Here is a 23,806-nt window from a genome sequence, read left to right on the forward strand (position 1 = left end):
CACAGTCTCAGCAGAGGCTGGGAGTTGGTAATGTTAAGGGGATTTAACCATGGATTCACATAAGGCTCAAAGCATTCAGAAATCAAACCTAGAGATATTCATCATATGCGCAACTAATTTTCTCTGCCAAATGAATTTCAAACATGTCTGGTAGCAACACCTTTAAAGCAGTGGTGGGCTGTCAGGGCCAGCAAAGCCTTCTTTGCTGGCCTAAATTTCATCAAAATCACTGACTTACATTTTAAGTCAGTGATATTTTCCCATTAATCTTATTAAATTATTTCCAATAGCCTATTGTTTTCATTTGTGGTCTGTCTCTCAGCTGCAGTGCTTCTCGCAGTGTAACTTAGCATTAGAGCTTTGATCAAATCATATTTCAGCCATCATGCGTTGCTGGCGTCAAAGTAATCTGCTGAATAATTAAAACTGCAGGCGTCTGAAGCTACGGTAGCATCAGCATTTTCGTGTCCTCTGATTGGCGGGTCAGAGACCCGCTCCATTTAAGCCAAGCGAGCAGTTCATGTTAATCTGTTGCGAGCTGCACAAGCAAATTGGCCCCATTAACATTTTGACAGCTGTTTTTGTTTTGTTTTTTTAAATTCACGATGGCAGAAGGAGGAGAGGCTATCAACTTGGTTGCAGATCTTCTTAGAAAGACATTTTCACGGCGAACTTTGAAGGAAAAGCTGGATATTGTGAGGAAAAGCCGCCCAATCCTGGAGCTAGCTAGCCTGACCCAGCCGGGGAAAGGGTGTCCCCGCCACTTTCAGGGCTGCCACTATCAGCGCAACCCTTGGTTAACAGGTTCCGAGGAGAACTCTAAATTGTTTTTCAAGTTCTGGTGGGTAAAATGAATTATATTTACACCTTTTTTTGTATATTTTTGTCATTTTATTGGGTCGACACTGATGCTTCTGCTGGATTTGACGTATGTGGTGTCGGGTAAGTGAGAGGAGACTTTTTGAATTGTTCTAAGTGAGCTAGGTTAAAGAGCATTGTCATTGTTATTGCTCAATTATAACACTTGAATCAAACTTAAATATCAAATAACCACTTAAGAACCGTTGGGATAGGATGTGTGCCGGCAAAAGAAGCCCACTGTCCAAAGAGAGGTTTCCACATTTCTTAGATCTAGGCGCACACCAGTCCTATGTCTACCTACTTACCTATAGCGTGAAGGTGCAGTGTGTCTCAAAGCAAATATTAACAATTAAATGTCTACTTTCAAATATTTACATGATAGAATTGGTTAATCTTTTCCTTATTATCATTGTTAATCATATGTCAAAGTAATATGATGTCTATCTTGAACTAATACCTAAAACTACCCTGTTGTAATTTTGTATGATGTTCCTCAAATGAATAACAACCAATCTAGGACACCATTCATACGCCTGCAAGAAATCACTAGGAAAACATTCACATACTTTAATGCTTTAAAACGCTTTAACGGATGTGTCCTCGTTGTTCGGGTAAGGACAGTTGAAGGGAAGTGTATTGCTTACCCTAGGTGTTTTGTAATGCATTCTTTCTTTTTCAAGTGTAAGCACTGCCCTATTGTCCGTATGTTGCGATGGCATCGGGCCCACAGTTCAAATGGGGCAGCCAGTTAATCAGCTGGAAGCCAGGATGCACATACCATGGCCATTCTCTGTCTCAGAGTGTGAATACTGGAACTGCTGCTACTGCTGCTGCGCTTCACAAGCAAACTAACTGGCTCTTTGCCTAAACAAGAACAGTGGTAGTTGCATAAGCAGTCTCGATGTGGGTAGAGGAGTCAGACACAGATCCTGCTTTGTAAATCTGAGATGTCTAATGTTTAATCATCTTTGACGTCCCGTTTGCTGTCCCTGGCAGCTTTTTTTAAAGAGGAAGAGAGCACTCTTATTTAACTTGAGGGTTTTTGAGATATTATTTAGGTCTGTTTCCAGGTGGTTATGTAATCGACAACATGGAACAGAGGCACCACTCGACGAGAAAGACGATATGGATCATATTAAGGTTTCTAAGTACATTATTCGATTAGTAGTTTATTTTTCCCGCTGCTTTACCATCAACCTAACCATGCTTTACATTACAGCCAGCAGTTTCTCAAACTGTACTTCTATATTTTTAGATTGATTTCCCACTTACTCCGCCCATTGAGGTAAAACGAGGCCAGCAATCCTTCTGTGTTGGCAATTGTCTTCTCAGAGCTTAGTTTGTGGCCTCTGAGTAAACAAATCATGAATGGTAGCTACTGCCAAAGTTGGTGGAAATGATCCGGTCTGTGAGCATAAACCTTAAAATCCACTCTGCCTGACCTACATACTTTCTTTCTGATAGAGGCAGGGTAAATTGTGAAACGCACAGACATTTGCCTGAAGCTCATCAGTGAGGTGGCATGCATGCAGGACCCCTTCTAGTAAAGAAAATAATGCAGCGTACACTGTCATTAAGTGCCATCTTGGCTGTGGTGAAAGTAGGTTTCTTGCAGGGTGTCAGCATGTATAAACAAGATACATTTAAAAGTTTTTAAGAATTTATAATAACACATTAAATAAACTTTAACACCAAACTTTTTTAAATATACAGGGCCAGTACAAATTTAGCCTTGCCTTTTCTACATTTACGTACTTAAACAAGCACCGTATGGAAACATTGCTTGCAACACATCTCCAGATGCTTCATCTGATGTGTATGAGAAGTGATTTGTCACCATCCTCAGCACCCAAATCACCTCTGCTCAGAGTGTTGGTGTAAAGTCACATATAGGCAGTGGAATAACATGCATGGCAACACTCATGGTACTGGTGAGACTAGTGAAACAGAAATGGGCAACTGGAGAGTCCTGCATAGCCCTTGGGCTTTAAGCTCTCCATGTGCAATTCCACCGCCTTGACCCACATTGTCCCGAGTTTGAAAAAACAGTTTTCCTTGTGGGCATTTTTCTAGCACTTAATTTTAACCACCATGAATAATCACTTTTCCCAAGCCATTTGAAGCTGAACTCCCATTTCAATAACTAAAGAAAATACAGGCTAACACAGTCTTCTGTTTTTTTGGGGGGGGTTTTTTGGAGGTTGGCAAACAGCATTTTTGTGCATAATGAACACCGTCTTAATTGGAGTATCCATCATATATATATATATTCTTATATATAAAAATTTATATAGATATTCTTCTGTCAAGTTCAGTTGTTTTCCAAAAAAAAAAAAAACATGGAGTGTGTGAAAACTGGGACATTTGCACTGGAAGTTATCATGGTGTTTTGACTAAAAATGTTTAAGGCCCATCCAATCTGAATTTAAGATAGCCAAATGGCTTTTAAGGTGTTTTATTAATAAATGTGTATTTAGGACATTTCATGGCTTCTTAAGGACCTGAAGCCAACATGCCTTGGCAGTACACTTTTATTACCTTCTTTCACCTCTGGTTGAAGGGCTTTTTCTTGATTTGTTCCTACCTTATGGTACTAGAAGGTATACATGACTCTTTGACACACTAAAAATGACAGACTTCCAAGGTCATTAAATGTAGGCTTGTCCTCTGGACATATCATCTGGGTGACATTTTTGTTTTCAATTACAATACCTCATTAACTGTTACGAGATTTGTCACAGATGTCCGTGGGCCAGATGATGAATTATAATGAGTCAATAAAAAATGACCCCATGCAAGCAGCTTATTATTACCCATAGTAACCCCTATAACTACCCAGTGTCATTGTAACAGCATTTTGAAGTGCCCATATTTTATGATGGGGGCCAATGTAGTTATAGAGCCTCTAAAGCGACGTTCAAATAGGGAAGAGATCAGGGGAACTGGATGGATTGATAAAACACTTGAAATTAATGACAGTAGAATTACAAACATGATCACAAAGGGCCGATGTTCAACTGCTGTTTTATACCAAAAGTAATCATTTTACTTTTTGGAAACAAGCTGTGATCCAAATCAGTTCCCCAATTTCCTAGTTTGACTGGACCATTTATTTTATTCTCTCTTCTCCATTGTTCGTATTTTCACCTACCTCCTATTAACAACAGTAAAACAGTCAACTTGTTATATAATATCAAACTCAATGTAACCTGTAATCATAGGGGGATTGTAATTACTACTCTTAAAACTGCACATATGAAAGTGTAGAGCTCTCAATCAGAGGCAGCTGAAGTAGAGACAATCATGACAACTAATAGGAGGGGGATTGTTGAAAAAAGTGGGAAAAAAAAGTGTTGAAAAGTGGAATTAGTCACAAGGATAATGAGTCATGTCTCGATGTGACTGTCAACTTCTTAAGTTGGAATGGACCACAGACGCTTGGTCTGCAGTTTTTTCATCTAACAAGAAGAAATATAGGAGACTATAATTACTATAAGGAAGTGAAGCAATTTCAGTTTCAGACCCATCACCACAAAATCCATAAAGTATATTTAATCACCTATAAGAAGCGCAGCAAATTAACCGAGTAAATGTAAATAAACAAGTGTGCACGCCCGTCTCTGCGCTGAAGCACACAGAAATGACTAAAAAGAAAAATACCATCACAGAAATGCTTTCTAAATAATGGACACGGTTGTCAACAGAACGGTTACAGAAGAATTTCAAAAGAACTGTCTTTGCCGTTTCCGTTTTGTTGTGGGTAAAAAAAACAAAAAACTACTCTCTGCTCCTTGATTATTATAGTAGATGCAAAATGCATGTTTCTGCTAATGCCACTACGCACTTAATAAACTGGGGCACATCAAAAGACATATTGTATAGCGTTTAGTGGGTGCCGACGTGCTTGTGCACAAACTGCTGCTAGGATTTGATCGTCCCTCGTCCTCAAACACACGGAAGCACCTACACACAAGCATACAGACATACGTATGCATTTCCGAAAGAGATTAGATTTAATTTCTTTGTCACCATACCAGGCAAATGTTTGGCATTCTCCTCTGCCAGTCTTGACCCATGGTAAGTATTCAGGGTCTAGAGAAGTTGACGAAATCTTAAACCCACTCATAAATAATTACAGACAAAATACTCCAGTGAAAACTATGAGATACAGTGTGTGGGGATGTGTGGGGATGTGTTTAAATATTCGAAGTCCTGATGCCTTAGTATTGTAATTAGCTTGTACAAGACTGGAGTCTTTTTCCAAGAAGTAATTTCTGACTTTCGAAGACACATAAGAGATGTTTTTTTATCCACATGTTCCAGCAAGGTTTTAGCTTTTCTACACAAACGACAACAGCATGTGCAGACAAAGGTTAATAAAACATGTATTCCAATGACAAGTTGTGTATGAAAACATTTCAAGAAGTAAAACACAGTTTTCAAAGGTTTTACGGTACACCACAAAAGCTTCTATAGCAACTCCTGAAAAAAATAAACTTTATCTTTGGCAACTTTATCTGGTCGAACTTCACTAACAACCACTGTTTTACAAGCCCGGTGGTGTACGTTATGTTTAACAGTTCCTTTTTAATTAAAAAGAATTGCTTGCTGTTGTTGGAAATGAGGTTAATGCGAGCACTGTGATTGAACCATACATTAAATTTGTTGCCAGTGAAACTGAGACAGTAGGAGCTAAAGCAGGATATAAACAGAGAGCATAGAGCAGCAGAGGCTCTCTGGATTCCACACTATGATTTATTCATTTCATATTCCACACAGACTGATCAGGCAACATTAAAACCACCTGGTTAATATTGTTTAGGTCTCCCTTGTGCCTTCAAAAGACTCATCAGAGAATGAACATGGGCCTTCTGAGGGTGTCCTGTGGTGTCTGGGTTGAGGGGAGGGGCCTCTCTGGATCATCCCACAGATATTTGATCAGTTAAGGATCTAGAGAATTTGGAGGCCAGGTCAACACCTTGTGCTGTGAGTTGTTCCTAAACCATTTTTGTGTGTGTCTCTGTGTCAGGCTGCATCCTGATGGCTGCTGCCATCAAGGAGTGTCATTGCTATGGGGTGGGGGTGCCTGGTCTGGTCTAGGTGTATGCTACATGTCTAAGTAGCATCCACATGAATGCCAGGTCCAAAAGTTTCCCAGCAGAACATTGCATTGTCACAAGATGGTCAATGTTCTTTTCTTCTTCGGTTAGTGGTTTTAATATTGTGGCTGATCAGTGTATGCACATGCTAAATAAAGAAAATACCAATGTAGCTTTAAGCATGTTAAATCTCCAATGTGGCAGATATTTCTGGCCTGACAAGATTAGCTGCCTTGTTTAAAATCACTTCTATTCCTCTGGTAGCTCCTCCTAAGGGTCACAGCACACATCCTGGTTTAATGACAATAAATTACGGTTACTAAGAAATTCCACATGTGGTCGGATTGTCTCTTGAGAGTTTAGTCACATTCAGCTTTAATCAGTGGATAATGTTGAGAAGAGAGACACAATCAAACTGCTGAAGGGAAAAGCACGGCATAATGCAAGGTGGAGCAAGGGAATCAACAAGGGATTGAGCGGCGTATATTGTGCTAGGAATGAGCTAACATTTGGAGCCTGAGGTTCTCATCTGCTGGGTTAGTTCTTCCTTGGTGCACTAAATCTGATTCCCGGGGGACTTGCATTCAAGCAAGAAACCCTCAGACTGCAGGAAAAATTAACGAACTCAAGCAGTTAAATCTGGGTTTACTTTAAAACAATGAGATCGCGGCTCATTATGCGCGATGATGTTAAGTACACCCCAGCAAATGTATAAACAATGCGGCATCAGAGCGATCACTGTAACTGCATGAGAGCAAAAAGAGATGCATTGCTCATCACGGACAAAACAAAAGGGAATTAAAATAAACAAGAGAATTTTACGCCTTTCACGCAAAGTAAATGTGACTTTAAGCTCTTGTTTTAGTGGCATTATAAGCCCGAAACGAAAAGAAAAAACATCTCTGAGATACCCCAAATAAACCCCTCTTCACCAGTGAAAGAGGAAAGTGGCTGGATGTCATTTCTTTTGTTGTGTAGAATAGCGAAGGGAGGAAAAAAAGAAAAAAACATTTCTACATTTAAAATTCTAGATTTCTGTCACAGTCACTTTTATTCACCGCCTATGCTTTGTTTGATAGAGATATTTTATTCATAACCAAAGGATAATTGGGGATTATCAGTTCTCAGCTGGCATTTTGATGGCTTTTAAAGAACACTGATTTTCACTGAGACAAATCAACACTGCGCTTCCAAGTATAGACTTATTATGGGCTTTCCGTTACGGGAAATAGGGCAAGCCATTGAGAAAACGGGAAAGAAAGAAAGCACGTGAATTCAGACTGAAATGAAGTTGTCCGCCCAATTAGATCCATGTCTTTTTGTTATGTACACATTTTATGTAGTCTTTGTCTTGAAGTAGCTGTGGATTTTGCTGGATTTTGTTGCAGTTGTCAGTCGGCTTGTGTAATCGCATTACAGATTGTTGACAGTGTTCGCAGTTTTTGGTTGGTTTGTTTTTTCCTGCTGCTTTGTAGCTTTTGCATTACATTACATTGAATTGTCTTCTGCTACACTGGCCTACTCTCTTTACACAACACCATCTTACAAGAGGGAATCACTTCCTGTTCTTTTTGAAGTTTCTTTTTCTTGTTTTTTTTTCTTCAGTGAATGAAAAAGTCTAACAGCACATCATATGTATTGGTTATTGTAATGTATTGGTTATTCTGAGGGGGAATAAGACCACACATGATTGACTAAAACTGATAGCATCCCTACTGATTATGTTTGACCCTACTATATATCATAATGCATTTCCCCTAATCCCAACCTGCTTTCAATGCCTGGCAAAATGCCTGTCTCAAACCATGAAATCATCAAAAGTTCACTGACATCTCTCATACACACACGACTACACTTTGCAGTCAGTTCTGCCATTTGAAAAAGTAGGGCTTCTCAGTGTTTTGTCTATTATGATTAGAATCAAATTCACAAGAATGATTTTAATTCGTCGGAGTGACATTCGCCAAGTGTCTGCATTAGGTTTAATATTTTTGGTGCCTGACGCAGACTGACTAACTCTTTCAAGGCTCAATGTTAAAAAAAAAAAAAAAGTTAAATCTTGAGTAAAAGAATGTGAATATAACATTCTTTCATCACAGAAAGAACCCATTGACCTCCACAGGACAAATAGGGTAAAGCTGAAGGATAAATGGAAGGATGTTAAAGTGGCATATTACTGGTGATGCTTTTTGTCATTTCTGCACAAGGTGGGTGAGCGAATGAGCAGTGAATATATTTTTACATTTCTGTTTTTGCTATCCCACCTTACACCCCCAAAACAACATAAACCATTCATTCTGAGGCCCATTGTGTACAGTCCTGACAAGTTATAAAACCCATTTTCAACCAGCACAATGGCTCACTCAATTTGTCTCTCACTCCCTCGCTCCCACTCCAGACGGCTTCCAAAATACTTTCAGAAAGTTTGATGTCGTTCGGTTGTCTGAGGACGCTCATTGCAGCTCTCATTCGTTTCCAACCATTTATTCTTCAAAAGAAATACCCCCAAAAAAATCCCGAACGTTGGTGGTAATGGAGAAAATGTAGACACAACTAAAAAGGAACAATTGAGGAAGGGTGAAAGAGACAATGAAAACAATCATGGTAAATGCGTGATTTTGTGGATGGTGAACACCTTCCCCCAGTATAAGTGCAGTGATAAAAGACAGATTTTGTGCCTTAATATGGAAGTCTATTTTCAGTTCACCCTGCACCACACGCCTTCTGCACCATACATTGATTTTTTTCCAGAGGATGAAGCCTAAACTACATAAATATTCATTTTGTGGCCCGACATTTGATGCTTTTCTTAAACATTGTGCGGTTGTTTTAAAAGAATGCAGTAAATAGCTGAGCTACACAAAATCCCTCTCAGGACCGGTGTTTTAAAATCAGCAGTCACTATTTAATTAGGATGTCTGGTCTTTACATTGTAGCCTTTAAAAGCTATGTGTTTATACGTTCCAAAAAATAAATTCAGTGCACTTTTTATCTTGGTTGCAATGCTTAGAGGGGCAGCAGCAGTGTGGTTTAAGTATAAACTGGGATTGTATTGCACACAGCTGTTGTTTCTTCAACTTCGCTACACCATGTACATAAGAACACTTTCAAACCAATAAAATGGGGAAAATGCTTTTTCAAATAGTTACAGATCGTCCACCCCAAGACTCCTTACACGTATTCAAGATCTTGCACTGCTGTGCAGTTTTTAAGAAAACTGAGCATGGGTTCTGATACAGCTACAACAGTAATAAACATTTAGAAACTTGCTCTCTTGGGTATAAAGCTCAATCTTAGATATTTAAACATGAATGAAGAACATGAGTGGTTTTTTTCTAATGAATTGCTTTCAGTTTATGCTTTAATATGATGCTTAAAAACAAAAGACAGAAAGGTTCAAATGTGAAAGCAGTATAGGTTAGCAGCAGTACAAATAAAATGGTCTTGGGGCTCTGACTAGTTAATCTGCGCAACGTGCCCAGATTTTAATATTACATTCCCTCTAAAAATCACAGTCGAACACAGAGTGTAGAATGTGCATTCACACTGGTCTCACACACACCCTTGAGGTAAGCAGACACACGAACACACAAATCGCACACGGCAACAAATATCTACACACATTGTGGACAATTAGTGTTCTGGTGCAATGTGCTGCAAAAGGTGCAATTTGCTGCAGGTCACAGGGGTATCATGAGAGCCCTGGAGACTTTCGAAGCATGCATGACCTCAGTGTGGTACTATTACTACTAGTGTGTGCAGGAGGGACTGGGTGCATCAACGGGTTACAGCACTTTCTTTTCTTCTCAGCACATCAAAGAAAGCGAGGGAAACCGAGCCGACCATCACCATTTAACTGTGAATAGCAACAACGTGAGAATAATTCCTATTTTGTGTGAAGTGATCAGCACATAGAGTAATGCTAACTGGCTTTACATTTTTTTTCTGCAAATCTCCATTCTTCTTGAATGAAGTAATCAGAGTGATGGTACATTGTGTCAGAAATACTTGAGATTTCCATTACTCCCCAGGGAAGTGATGGTGCACTCAAATGGAGTCATACAGCTAGGTCCCCATTACACCAGCAGAATACTGATAGAAATCTCCTACTGGATGGTGGTTCTCTTGTAAGCCCTAGTGTAAGGTATAAAGGTCATATGTAGAATAGGACTGTGAAACAATCAATCATCTAGGTGAGCGGTGTACAGAGATCATTTACAACAAATGAAGGGGAGAGCTCATAATATGTACATGAGAATGAAGCTAGTTGGATAACAGTATTGTGTGATACTAATAGCAGTTAAAACGGCGCTCTCTTTGATTAGCAGAATTAGTTACTGAAGAGAAAAAAAAAAGCATTTACCTCTGAAAACCGATCCCCGCAATCATATAATATGAATACCAACAAGTTTTTATCTTAAACCCCCAAAGAGTAATTTTACAAGAAAACATTTTCCAAATAATCAGCTCTTCCTTATCCCGAGCTCATTATTAGATATGCACAAAGATGTAGCCTTTGGTTAGATTTAAACAAATTTCCCAGTTTAGTCTTATGATCTGTACTAATTGGATATAGTTATTTGGAGCTCTGAAAGCTGCAGACAAATGATTCAATTTTCTTTGAAGATTTAATTTATGCCTTAGAAATTGAGTGTTATGACATAACATCTAACCAGAAAATAGCATGTCTCTAATGAACAGGGTAAACAAAGTATTTATTGAAGTGATCAAATCACAATTGCTAAAATTGCCTATTATTTCTGTAATACTTTATTTAATCTGTAAATCGCAGTGTGACAAGCTTCAAAGTTAAAGAGGCCGTATTCTGATTTCTGCAATTGCCTCCTTTTCCTTTGTGTGTTAAGTAGCTTCTGTGCGCATGTAAAAGGTCTGCAAAACCAAAGGAAGTAAGTCTCTCTCTGACACTGCTCAGCACATTTGCATAAAGCCCATCTGGTGGCTGGGTTGTAAAGACTTATTATAGACTGTACATAAAAAGGCTGACATAGTCACAGTGACATCCCCCAAGGTTTAAATTTGTCATATGACCATCTTGTTTTTTTTTTGTTTTTTTTTGTCAAGCAGTGACCATATTTTCATAAGAGAGAGGAGCTGGGGAGGAGTGAGGGGTGGATGTAACTGAGAACCCACGTACGGCTTGTCAAACACTCTAAATCTGTGTTCAAAAGGGCCACCAGCATCTTTGTCATAGGAAGTGACTGACCGTAAATAGCAGGTGCAGTACATAGTGAGATGAGAGGAAGTTCCTCCGAGACCACTGAACTACATGAAGACACTGGACTAAGTACAATACAAGGGACTGAGCATAAAGTGCGTGTGTGCAAGCTTATGCAGACAACACAAAACAGTGCCGACGGTGCGAGAACGAGAGACAGTGCAAAGACAAACAATACAATACAAACAGTACAAAACACTTGGGAAACAATGCACAAAAACTACACAAAAACAGAGAGAAGCACCGACTAATAAGCAGACTAGTATGAGGGCGCCAGTAAACGTTTGACTGATTAGCAGCATAGTGTGTGCAAGGATGCAAAGATATGTGCAAATGGCTAAGGATACGTTATGATATGACTGTGATTGTAGGTGAGTGTGTGTATTGCGTATGATCAGTCCAGTTCTAGCAGGTTCAAGCGTCTGATGGCTTGAGGGAAGAAACTGTTACACAGCACCATGCCCTTTCCCAGATGGAAGGAGGGAGAAGAGTGTGTGTGAAGGGTGTGTGGTCATCCAAAATGCTGCTGGCTTCACGGATGCAGCGTGTGGTGTAAATGTTTGTGATGGAGGGTAGAGAGAGACTGATGATCTTCTCAGCTTTCCTCACTATCCACTGCAGGGTCCTGCGATCCCAGATGGTGCAGTTCCCAAACAAGACAGTGATGCAGCTGCACCGGATGCTATCTATGGTGCAAAATTATTAAATTTCACAAGAGAAGTAGATGAGTATGGGTCCACTGGAGACAGATTTTTTTGGAGCATGCACCTACTGGCCATCTGTGGTGTTGCCCTTTAAGCTACTTTTACTTTGGCTTCACCACCAACCTACGGGCTCAGTGGGAGTGAAGTGGGACTCTATGCAACCCAGGCTCTAAGTTGGCTGAACAAAAAGATCAGACTGGACTTTTTGGAAGGGGGGCATGGAAGAAACAAATACAAATCATGTGGTTTATGATTAAGCATGCAAACTCATTCAAGTATAACCTAAAAATTAAAACTGTGAACTTGTAAAAGAGCATAATTTAGCCATAGAATTCATGTACTAAAACATTAGCAAGCACACAGGACACAGAAAAAGCCAAATAGCACATCATCATTCTTAGATGTGGCAGCTAAACAACGTTAAAACAACAGCTTAGACTGAAAAGAAGAACAATATATCTAGGTTATAGTCTCTGTTAAATATTTGACCATGTGTACAGTGCAAAATGTGTGTGAGTACTGCATGTTTTTAAGCGTTTGGGATACATGTGCTCCGGTGTTTGAGCCTGTACTCGTGTAAAAAATTATCCCAATGGTTGTTTGTGAGAGCAGCACATCAGAGGCCATGGTTATGAGTCATGACTTCAAGAGGTTGTGTGACACACCATCAGCTGTTTTGGTAAAAAAAAATAAAAAAAAACAGTCAAGTGACAATGTCTTAGTGCCTAGTGTGAGGATGTCTGGGTGGATAGATGGGTCAGCAACAGAAAATGTACTGCCTTGGCAGTACTTCAGAGTGGAGTACAAACTATACATATTTGACATGAATTTATAAGAGAGTTAATTTAAAAGAGCACAAAATAATCTTTTAGTCTGACTCGGGTTAGTGTGTTCCCTCCATATCATCCTTCCTAGGTCATAACTAATGATAAGCACTGCAAAGATTTATGTTTTGCAAAATGTCTGCTTTGCACATGAGGTTTTTACCACAAAGCATAAGCACTAACTGTGACTCATTCTGTCTCTCTCTGTGTGGCTTCCTGTAAAGATAGGTCATCCTGTTCTCTGTCTCGCAGTCTCTGCCCCACTCTTTAACCTCACTTGGCAGTGTACGGTTTCTGTCTTTACCGTTTCCCCCGAATGGATTCGGTGTGATTGATTGTAATAAGTTTGGGGAACTCAAACATGGCTGGAAATGCACTGAGAACGACCTTCTTCCTTCTCCTTGCCTCTGTTATTCAAGGTAATCCTGGACATACACATGCACTGTCGCTCGTATATTATGACAAATGTGGGATGTACACTATGGGTCCAAATGTGGATTGGTTTCTGTGTGACAAGCTGTCTCAGTATAATGCTCCGACTGTATCTGCCTGCATCCCAGCCGGCTGCAGTCTGTATAATAAACCTCAAAGAATAAGTGATTTTGTCTCCTCACTTTTCTTGCTTCTAATGCTATCTGATGTGCTTGACAGGGCTCCAGGATGATATGTTGTTCCATTATGAAACAATGGAAGCTGAAGTGGGCCAGAACATTACCTTGCCCTGCATTGTAAAAAATATTCCTGATTTCAAGACTGTCAGTATTGAGTGGAATAAGAAAAAAAATGAAAGCACACAACTGGCGGTGTGGGTCCTAGGTCATGGAGAGCATCTGTTTTGGCCAAATGTCACAGTCCAGGTTTACAAAAATGAAAAAAACATGGTGATGGGCTCCTATCTACACCTTCATGATGTGAAGAAATGGGACAGTGGCATGTACATCTGTGAGATTAAACAATTTCCTTCTGGCTCCATCGTTTGTGAAACTGAGCTAATAATCAAAGGTAAGAGGAAATCAAGTTTGTGCAATCCATACCTACATACATCTACCAGACCACACAGGACTTACTATTTGGATATAAATGTACAGCATCTTTCTATCTTATGGTGTACTGCATATATTTCATGTTACTCCTGATTGCATCAGAGTGCTGTGTCTCTGCCAATCACCTCAGTTATTTACTTCTGAGCAAATGCATGTAACAAATTGCAAGTGCATGTCTAGGAGCTTTGCCACAAGATACTTATTTTCAATTCTTTGTTTGGCCTATTTTTATTTTTTTCCCCTCATCAGCCATGTACTTTTCCCTTGACACATGCACATTACGCCCTTCTATTCAGAACTAAGTGAACTGAAGGGATGTTACGATCATAATGAAGGTAGCATACAATTACAGACGGTGCCGTTGGAGTGTATTACATGCAGAGGTACTGCAGTTTGTAGAAGCTCATTTGTTGCTTTGTTATTGTGTTCTTGTGGTTTCAAGAATTCCAGTTCATCTCACATTTTCTCACCAGATGAAGATGAAATAGAATGTGATGTAAATGGCAATCTTGAGGTCCACAATGGAGAAGATGTGTCTATTCGCTGCAGAGAATTCCCTAATGCACAGTACAGATGGACCAAGGTAAAAGAAACTCACTGACTGGATTAACGCTAACATCAAATCATCATTAATATGAAAGGCCTTTATGTAGTGCATAATCTTGTTCTTCCCCAGGGCAAAGAGACGGTGTCAGAGCAGGCATCTCTGGAGCTTTGGCGGGTTACTCGCGCTGATGCAGGGGTTTACACACTGACTGTGTACACAGGAAACAAAAGTCTGCATAAAGAGTTCATCATCACAGTGTTAACCACAAGCTTAAGCACAGGTGAGCCTCTCTATTTCTTCGCTGCTATCTGCCTCTTTGTGTCGTACTCAATTTCGTCATTTCCTCAGGGCTGGATTAACAATCTAGCAGACGGCCCAAGAGACTGAATGACTTAATAAACTGCACTGGACCAGAAAGCTGATACTTGAACTTTTGTTATTATACTGTAGCTCACTCAATTTTAATTTTTAATTAGCTGAAAGGAAGGGAAGAGATTCAAAGGATTCTGAAGCTGCCAGCCATGTTATGAGAATGTACCAGTAACCATGAATAAATTGAACTACTAGACTTAGAAAAAAGTGAAAGTCTCAATTATTTGCTCCAAATCAGTTTTCCATTGGGATTTGAATGAATTTGGAAAGAAGCACGGATAAAAAAATTTTTTAAAATAGCGTTCACAGTTTTAAATTGTGATACGAACGTCTCGGCACAGTGCTGCAAATTGTCTTCAGGTAGTTAAATAATTCCCAGGTGTGTAGCTCTCATCTAGAGTACATGTTTTTCATAAGCATTCAAACGTGTAACACATGAGCAAATACAAGCCACACAGACGACAAGACTTATTTCCTGTTCTGCATTTCTACTCTGCATTCAAACCACAAGAACAAACAGTCTCAGCAGAGCCTCAACAGCCTCTCTGAATCATGGCGTGGGGTGAGAGCACAATCTGTTGGACACATTGGAGTAGTACAGTAAAACAAGGATTGTAACATACAGAGATACTCCACAGTGTTTTACTACCTGCAGCTTGAATGTGCTTGCAAATTAGCACACTTTTGCATAATTTCAATGTTTCAGTTGTGTCTCACTGGATACCAGAGATGTCCACATCTGTATTTTGGGGTAAGCAAAACGTCGTATAATTGGATTAACTGCCTTATACAAACATGAACCAACGCGAAAACCATCCAATTTGCAATTCATGCCAACACCACCTTTACCTCAGGAATCTGTGTCCAAGGCTTCTTCAGCGATTTCACTTGTATTGATTATGCATGCACTCATAAATGCCAAGCCATGTTTTAATGATGTACCACTGTGCACTGGGTATTTTAAAGTTCTGTGGTACATTACTTTGTATGATATTCCTACTCTAAATTCAGGTCCACCGTGAAGCTCATTAACGGAATAGCTTGACGTTTTGGGATATACGCACAAAAAAAGTTAAACAACAACAAAAACAAAGCTCTATTACAAGGGTTTGTGTACCAGACTTTCTTTTACAGGGAGCAGTTGCTAGGCAACCAGCAAAGGACTCCAGGAAGTTATTGTTCTTAGTGAAAAAAAAAATATATTATTACATAACTCCCTCTTAAATTAAAATTCTTCATTTTAACCTATTTGTGTTGGGATAAACAAACTACACAAGACCTTTAGAGGTGCTGAGAGATACAATTTTACAAGTGTGGGATTGTTTACATCTCGGCAAGAAAGCAATTAAGCATATTTCACAACCCAACGAGGGATAAGCTTGACAGCTTCTAACATGTACATATTGCTACGTGATGGATAGACAGTTTGTTCATCTTTAATGTGCAAGGTTTTCCAGGTCAGGTGTTTCTTTTTTTAAAAGTCAGTGCTCTGGCGCTCTAAGAATGTATTCGTTTGATTCTGCTGAGGCAACATCAAACCAGTACTCTTCCTGACAGCATGTTTATTATTCCTTGCCTTCAGATCTCATGACAGCATCACCACAGGGTTTGACTGAATCAGTAAACAGAAGCCAAAGCACATCACAGACCACTGAGCTTCCAACCCTCCCAGAATGGACCAAAAGCAATCACGCCGATCGCCCAAACACCAGCGAAGTCACTACAATTACAGCTGAAGAACATACAACCTCTTCAATAAATTCTACACCTTTTAGTGTTACATCTTCCCCTGACGCACGGCCTGTCACCGGTCACAAACTCAACTCTACGAGATCCAGTTATGCTAGTACAGGTTCCAGACAGCAAATGACCACTGGTGAGATGAGGAATGAGTCCAAGCTACATACACTGCGGCCAAGGGACAATTTCTCAACCATGCCATCGGAGTCAAGCACCAAAAAAAACAGTTTGAAAAATCCAGAAACAAGCCCAACGCAGAGAATTGGAACCACAAGGGTATACATGGAGGAGAGAGGTAAAATTTAATAACCGAAATAGTTGTTGCAACTGTTTTAGCTAAATTATGCTACCCCAAAAATGTGTTGGTATAGTTTAAGGAATAATCTTTTTAGGTAATCAATAACCAAGGTCCTGTCTGTCTCTAACTAAGACCTGGTGTTTAGTTCACTCTATCTACATTGGTTTGTTTGCCTGGAATTTGCTCATCATTGGTGCTACTGTATATTAGATTGGGACAGTAGCATGAGTAGGTTTGTTTGAGGCCATCAAGGCAAGAAAAATACATAACAAGCCAACAGAAGAGCCAAAACGCTCAAAAGGCAAAAGCCACAGGTGAAAATTAAACACGGTTCCTTTGGCTTCCTCATCTGCCTCTTCACCACATGTGGAACTTTAACAGTTTCCAGTTTTCCAGCCCTAGGCTAGATGCCATTTTAAGGTAGGGAACTCATTAAAATGAGCCTTTGCTTCAAGGACTGGTGCCCTACCAACCGAGGGGGAAGACTGCAAGACAAACTTTAATGCCTCAAGGCAAAATGTTTTCCATTGTACCATTACACTTAGTAATATTTGCTGGAGTCTGGGTGTTGTTGGATTATCAATATACTAGAAACACATCTATAACTGTTTCTGACCTGCTAAAACTCACTTCCCTTTCTTCAATCTGTTTCTTACAGAGGGTACCACACGGAGTCATGTGTTGCTGCTGTTAGCACTCATTCCAATGATATTATTGATCGTCATCATCGGCTTTCTGTACAGGAGACAAATTATAAAGAAGAGGTAAAACTCCCACTAGCTATCTATTTATCCATTCTCTACACTTCTTTGCACATGCCTCGGTCCACGCTCAGAAAAATTTCTTTAGTTGCCTATATATGCATGTGCCTATAATATCTGCATGTTTCCTGGATATACATTAGCTAACTGTCTAGCATTGTGCTCTCTCTCTCTCTCTCTCTGTCTCCATCTTTCTCTCTGTAGAATGGATATGCCGCCGCCGTTCAAACCCCCTCCACCTCCAGTCAAGTATACAGCTGCAAGACAGAGCGACACTCCAACACAGTCTTTCCCCACTTCAAGGTGTAATTCGATAGCAGGCCCTAAAGATGCGATAGTCATATGACTAAATGTGCGGAAATGAGGTGTAAGCTGGATTCTGTATTTGTTATATTATTTAATTTGTGTACAGTTTTAATGACCAGCCTGCCACAGAAAATGGTGCAAATGTGAGCAGTGTGTTTAGCTAAGGAGTGTTTTTTATTGTGTACAGCAAATCTGTATCATTTGCCCCTTTAAACTATATATATTTTATATGTTGTTATGTTTTGTACTATATGCATCAACATGCATGTGTGTAACTGATTAAAAAGTGGAAGTGACTGAACTACTTCATGAATGGTTCTTGTTTTATCTACATATTGTCTTATGAACATTTTTAAGGCTATTGTATCTCATGCAGCAGTAAATCAGCTTTTAGTTTGCACATGGACAAATATGTGGGGGACACAGTACGGTTTAAAAATCTGCTGCTGCTGCTGCTGTTATCTTTGAAATCTGTGCTTTCGGATTTCCTGCCCAGAAGCCCAGTGACTTACTCTAATGTAGGTCTTCAGTGTGAACTGACGACTGGCTCAATATCAAAGACCACTCTTGTCCACAGGTACCACAGTGTCACACTTGTGCTTACAAAATAGGGCTGAAGCCACAAACCACATGAGTGTAATGGCTAACAAACATATCATTCATTTATTCATTCATCTTCTGTAACCGCTTGTCCTGTGAAGTGTCGCGGGAGGGCTTGAGCCTATCCCAGCTGTCATCGGGCGAGAGGCGGGGTACACCCTGGACAGGTCGGCAGTCTATCACAGGGCTAACAAACATATCAACCACTGGATTTCATTACATGTACATAAGAGGTGACTTTTGGACTAAAACATTATTTATTTTTATTTTTTATTATTATTTTTTTATTATTATTTTTAGGAATTTACAGATTTTTAATCCGGTGTGTAAATTAGGTCTTTTATGATTTACCACAAACATTTTCAGACCAAACTGACACGCCTCTGCTTTGTTTGGTTTCTCGGTTATATATTTATTTAACTATACTTTAAACACAAACACACGTATCGTATGTGTGTACTGAGAAACCTTTCACTATTGCAGTTTTTCTTCTGATTTTCCGACCACACTGCCTAAACCACAGTGCATTGTGTTGCATGCAAGATATAAACTCCTGATATACATGGCACTGAAGCTCTATGAGCGCATGCAATACAACGCATTCAAGATTTTCTGTACTGTACTTACACTAAACCTAAATCTAAGTGTGTCCTTGTTGTTCCTGCTATTGTAGGGACTTGCTCACCATTTGGGAACTGAAAGTTTAACTTTTAATTTTACGGTTAACACTGAAATGTCTTGTTTTATATGTTAACATTTAAGGTGTTAAAGGTTCGTTCTTAACAAATATGACATTTGCTAACATTCATAAACCCGCGTCAAGTTAACGTTTTTAAAACAGCGATCTGTGTGAAGTCATACTGCATTCCTCAAATGGTATTGAAGCTGCCTGCCTCAGAATGAGGTTACATTGTTTCCTGTTTGTAACTGAAGAGCAGCCAGTTTTCAAAGGGAGAGGTAACTAAGGCTGCGTAAAAATAGACTACAGTGTAGCACACCTCTCTGATTAAACACAGTGATGCCCCGTAGCCTGAGAGCAATTGTGTCAAACTCGCGTCCCGTGTTGTTCAAGGCAGCTGGAGTATGGACGGTAGGATCAGAACAACTTTAAATCTACTAAACTTTTATTTAGATTTTCAAATGTCTACTTCCACATACTACACATCTGTGTTAATATTTTATGTAGAATCCTGCCACATGTTGCTTTCACCACAAAATTAGAATAAGCGACAGCACATGTCACAAATGTGGCAGAACAAAAGGTAAAGACATGAGGTTTACGACAAAAGCGTTAGCTCTAATGAGTGCAACCTTATATTGCTATTAGTTTAGCATCTCACACATTTAAACAATGTGTTTATTCTTTTCCTTGCACAGGAAATGTGAAAATTAAAATGAAACTATGGTTGTAGCAAGTAGAATGAAGTTTCTGTCAATTTTGTCAATATTGTTATGAGGCTCAAACGGGAAGATTAGAGACGTTCCAGGAGTCGTACCACACGACAGCTACAGCTACGCCTCTAGCTGTAATGTACACTAATCATTTTAGAACATTTTTTTAAAATCGTTTCAGCTTTTTGTTCTTTCTCCAACTTCTTAACCTAAACATCAGGAACTGAAATTGTACAGTATTTTTGAAGTATTTGAATGTTTGTTTGTAGATCTTACTGATGTTCGATGTCGGTTTCATCTTCACTCTTAAAAATCCTATAATGATGGAAACTAATACAAATTTAAGTCTGAAATTCCTTAAGTTTTGTGGTGTTAATAGCTGTTTTCTGTTTGTTGTTCAGATTGTTTGGCTCAACATATAGTTCTGGCGCTGGTGTCCCTGGCCTTGTTGATCTCTCTGTGCCTCAATTTCGTCTTGTGCATCAAACGGAGAGCCGTTTCGTGCAGAGGTATACTTAAATACTTAAAGTCAGTATTTTTTGGTGTATTGTTTGTCCTTTTCAAACACAGCCTCTGTTAATCTTAAATATATCTCAGCTTGTACAATAACACCAGTGCTGTCTTCAAATTGCTAAATATATATATTTTTTATTTTACACAGGCACAAATGAGTCTGGCTACCCACACGGTTCTGATGCAGATATGTAAGTTTAATTTATTTATGTATTTATTTATGAATATGACCTTAAAAGGAGTGCTTTCTCAGCTAAGTATTGTTTAGCGTAAGGCATATTACTTTATGCTAAGTAATAATAGGTATGTCCGTTTCCTTTCTTATTTAAAAACTGCATGGCTTTTTTTTAAACTAAACTATGACATTTTTCTTTATCAAGTGTGTCGCAGCACGAAGGGCAATATTTCCATGACACGAATCATGAAGAGCAGCAGGAAAATCCCCTCAATCATCATGAGCAACAGGAAAATCCAATCTATGGCAACATCAGCACAGACAGAGGAGGTGAGCACAAGCCTACATTGTCACCTTTTTGAAAAAAAATAAGGGGAAATCAGTGAACGTTTTTAACATCACTGTATGACTCAGCCTAGCACAAGAATTTGAAAAAAATAATAAATTATATAACCTCACTACAACTTACTGTATTTTTAATCATTTTATTTAAATTTTCAAGTATAACACCTCAAAACTGGCAGCCTGAATGAATCAGCTCTGAGCGGGCCAAGCTTTAGATAAATTAATGCATAAATGTAACTGTGCAGGTTTACTTACGCCACAAACACTATTTAAATTTCTTTAGTTTAAAACTTCTTAACTGCCCAGTTTGTAATACTTAGTCTGCAGACAACCTTTAAAATGACAAATGTATTTTATTTCAGTTACTTCGGAGGCTTGCTATGAGACCATGACCATGCAACGCAAAAGAGACCGTTTGAAGGTAACTGCTCTAATTACACCTTATTACAGCTCCCCGGGTATTTTTTTTTTTTTTCTCCAGTGGATGTACATAATTCTTAAATTGCAAATTTTCTTCTATTTACTCATCATTTTTAAGGTACTGTATGCGATGTTTTTGCACAATATATAATGCACGCTACTCATCAAAGATTTATTGGCGTGTTCAGTTTGGTTTCATGGATATGGTTCTTACATAATTCTCGCATTGTTTGCATTATTTATTGCATATGATTTTGTTGCACTTTGTGTGTGTATTATATATAACACATTTTTGAGCGTGTGTACGGTCTGCAAGCATTAAAGCAGAGTGAACTAATGATGCGTTACGCTATAGTGAGCTGTGGCGCACGGTTGCTGCTGCTGCTGGATGTTTTTAGTCTGTATTATAATGCCCAATTTGCACATACATTTTTAATGTACGCTACGATAAATTTCACGTTTATGCAGTCTGAAGCTTTCAATCTCCATTACGGAGGATAACGAGTTAAAATAATATGTGCGGCCGGAACACACAAAAAAAAAATTTCTCGGTTCTTTAATAAATGGAATCATGTTCTGAACCGCTTGGATATGTTTGGTAAATGCTGATATTTTAGTATATTTTTTGGCATATTTGCTCCGAGATTAAATATATACACTGGCGTATATTTCTAATGAAAATGCACATGCAGGCCAGTTTAACCCATGCACACAAAACTGCTTTCAAAACGGAAGGTAGCAAGCACCAAAGATAGATTGTGGTCAATGAAGCCGTGAACCAGTGAACAGAATTTAGCACAGAACATTCTATAAATAAACTAGACAAGCTCTTGTTCATGAGAACATAAAGGAGACCCGCAATCAAAGACGGAGAAATTGGTGTGTGTTGCTGCAAAACCTAAAAGGCTAACCACTGTTCTGCATACCCATTTGGTCTCTGTTGTATGTACCTAGCCTCCAGAGCCTGACCTGAACTATGCCTCGCTGGATCTGAAGATTGCAAACAAACGCAAGAAGAAGGCTCGCCATCAGCAAGGCCAGGCGCAAGGACGAAACAAGCCACAAGATCAGCTGCCGGCCCACCACGCACCTGCGAATACTTTCTTGGAGGTGGACGCAGAAGTGGATGCTCACCTTCCCCCCAGGGACACCAACACCATGGTTTCACACAGCAGCATCTACCTGAACAGTCTGCAGATAGCTCAAGAGGCGGAGGAAATGGAAAGAGAAAGGAGCGTAAACGTGGAGAGGGAGAATGTGGGTTGGGAGAGCATACGGAGGCGCGAGGACGGGGAAAGCAGAGAATGGAAGAGAGATCAGGAGAGCGAGGAGAGACAAGGTGGTAGCAATGGGAACGTGTGTACACAGATTTCAGAGGCAGAAACTATTCAGAGCGACACAGATCACTTCATTAGCTGCTTTACCGGTGACAGTGACCAACAGCTTTAAACAAACATCAAATTAAGACTGTTTTGCTGTTTTGCTAGGCCAAATGAAAAAGCCAAGAAAACTACCACTTCTGCAAGTCTGAAAACTATGTCATCTGAAGTTTTCAATGGGCTGTGCAGAATTGGGCAATTTCCTCTCTGACGCAGGCAAACTACCTCTTGAACTCTCTATGTTGAGCAACCGAGGAACAAATGTGTACCTTTATGTGCAAAGGATGTAATAAATGTAGTGTATGAAAAACGAAAAGGAAAGTCTGAGTGTGACATTTAGAGGTCAAGGGCCACGTGGAAAATTTCAATTTATTGCGAAAGCCTAGGAAAACATCAAATCATCACAGGACACAGAAGAACTTTTACTGTTTTGATGTCTCGCAATCATACATCAGCAGACGTCTCATAGACAGGTGCGAAGGAAAACAATGTTACAGTTGTTTTCCACGGTGTGGGTGAGTGCTGAGCCTTCAAAGACTATAACTGTCTGGCCTCAGCACTGCTCCTCAGCGACGTGAGGACTAACATATTAATAGGAAGAGAAAATGTAAAGGCAGAGGGATAGCTGTAAGGGGGACATGGCAGTGGCGCTGTTTTATTTTCCCTGTGGGCACACTGCAGTTTATTGTAAATGTCACCCACACACTATTTCCCATGTCAGAGTTATGATAATGGTCATTAACTTCATAATCTATGACCTGATGCGCCATCTGCTTAAATCATGATTTCCCTCTCTGTAATCTCCGCTCCGGCATGACAATTAACAGCCCTACTATCTGCTGAGGGAACTGAGCTCTGACATGAACTCAGCAGTCAGACGCCTGCGGCACACTAACTGTTTGTTGACAGCTTCCCAATAGCTGACCATGGCCTACTTCTACTCTATGGATTAATTTTTCCCCACGGGCATTTTGTATATAACTGTTGCAGACATACGGGAAAGCAGCAAAAAGGAAGAAAGCCCACACGAATAACAGGAAAGTGTTAGCAAAACGACACATCTAGGTATGAAAGAGAATATATTATATATTTAAAATTCTAAATATATAGTGTTTTTATAGGAAAAAGGACATTCACATTTAGAGAAACAACCTCAAAGATTTCAGTTCTGGTTGATTTGTCGAAGCCTGT

The 23,806-nt window shown here is 39.5% G+C and overlaps 2 protein-coding genes across 2 annotated transcripts; both read left to right on the top strand.

The window, feature by feature from the left end:
- The first annotated feature begins 12,917 nt into the window (after nt 1-12,917).
- Nucleotides 12,918-18,425, top strand: LOC311502331 (uncharacterized protein). The gene is made up of 7 exons (XM_084564513.1): nt 12,918-13,143; nt 13,376-13,726; nt 14,241-14,350; nt 14,444-14,594; nt 16,269-16,721; nt 17,383-17,488; nt 17,690-18,425. The coding sequence occupies exons 1-7, from the start codon at nt 13,086-13,088 to the stop codon at nt 17,829-17,831; spliced, it is 1,371 nt and encodes a 456-aa protein (XP_084420639.1). The 5' UTR covers nt 12,918-13,085; the 3' UTR covers nt 17,832-18,425.
- A 420-nt stretch (nt 18,426-18,845) lies between these two features.
- Nucleotides 18,846-23,806, top strand: LOC311502989 (uncharacterized protein). Its single transcript, XM_084565472.1, has 6 exons — nt 18,846-19,481; nt 20,185-20,292; nt 20,445-20,487; nt 20,677-20,801; nt 21,179-21,237; nt 22,191-23,806. The coding sequence occupies exons 1-6, from the start codon at nt 19,475-19,477 to the stop codon at nt 22,683-22,685; spliced, it is 837 nt and encodes a 278-aa protein (XP_084421598.1). The 5' UTR covers nt 18,846-19,474; the 3' UTR covers nt 22,686-23,806.

This window comes from Chelon labrosus, assembly GCF_963514085.1.
Source record: "Chelon labrosus genome assembly, chromosome: 17".
NCBI classification, from domain to species: Eukaryota; Metazoa; Chordata; class Actinopteri; order Mugiliformes; family Mugilidae; genus Chelon; species Chelon labrosus.

Bases quoted from the DNA above. Each gene is read 5' to 3' on its own strand.
- LOC311502989 (XM_084565472.1), top strand. The intron at 20,293-20,444 runs GTATACTTAAAT...TATTTTACACAG, and splicing joins GAGAGCCGTTTCGTGCAGAG to GCACAAATGAGTCTGGCTAC. The intron at 20,802-21,178 runs GTGAGCACAAGC...ATTTTATTTCAG, and splicing joins CATCAGCACAGACAGAGGAG to TTACTTCGGAGGCTTGCTAT.
- LOC311502331 (XM_084564513.1), top strand. From the start codon at position 13,086: ATGGCTGGAAATGCACTGAGAACGACCTTCTTCCTTCTCCTTGCCTCT. The intron at 13,144-13,375 runs GTAATCCTGGAC...TGTGCTTGACAG, and splicing joins CCTTGCCTCTGTTATTCAAG to GGCTCCAGGATGATATGTTG. The intron at 14,595-16,268 runs GTGAGCCTCTCT...CCTTGCCTTCAG, and splicing joins AACCACAAGCTTAAGCACAG to ATCTCATGACAGCATCACCA.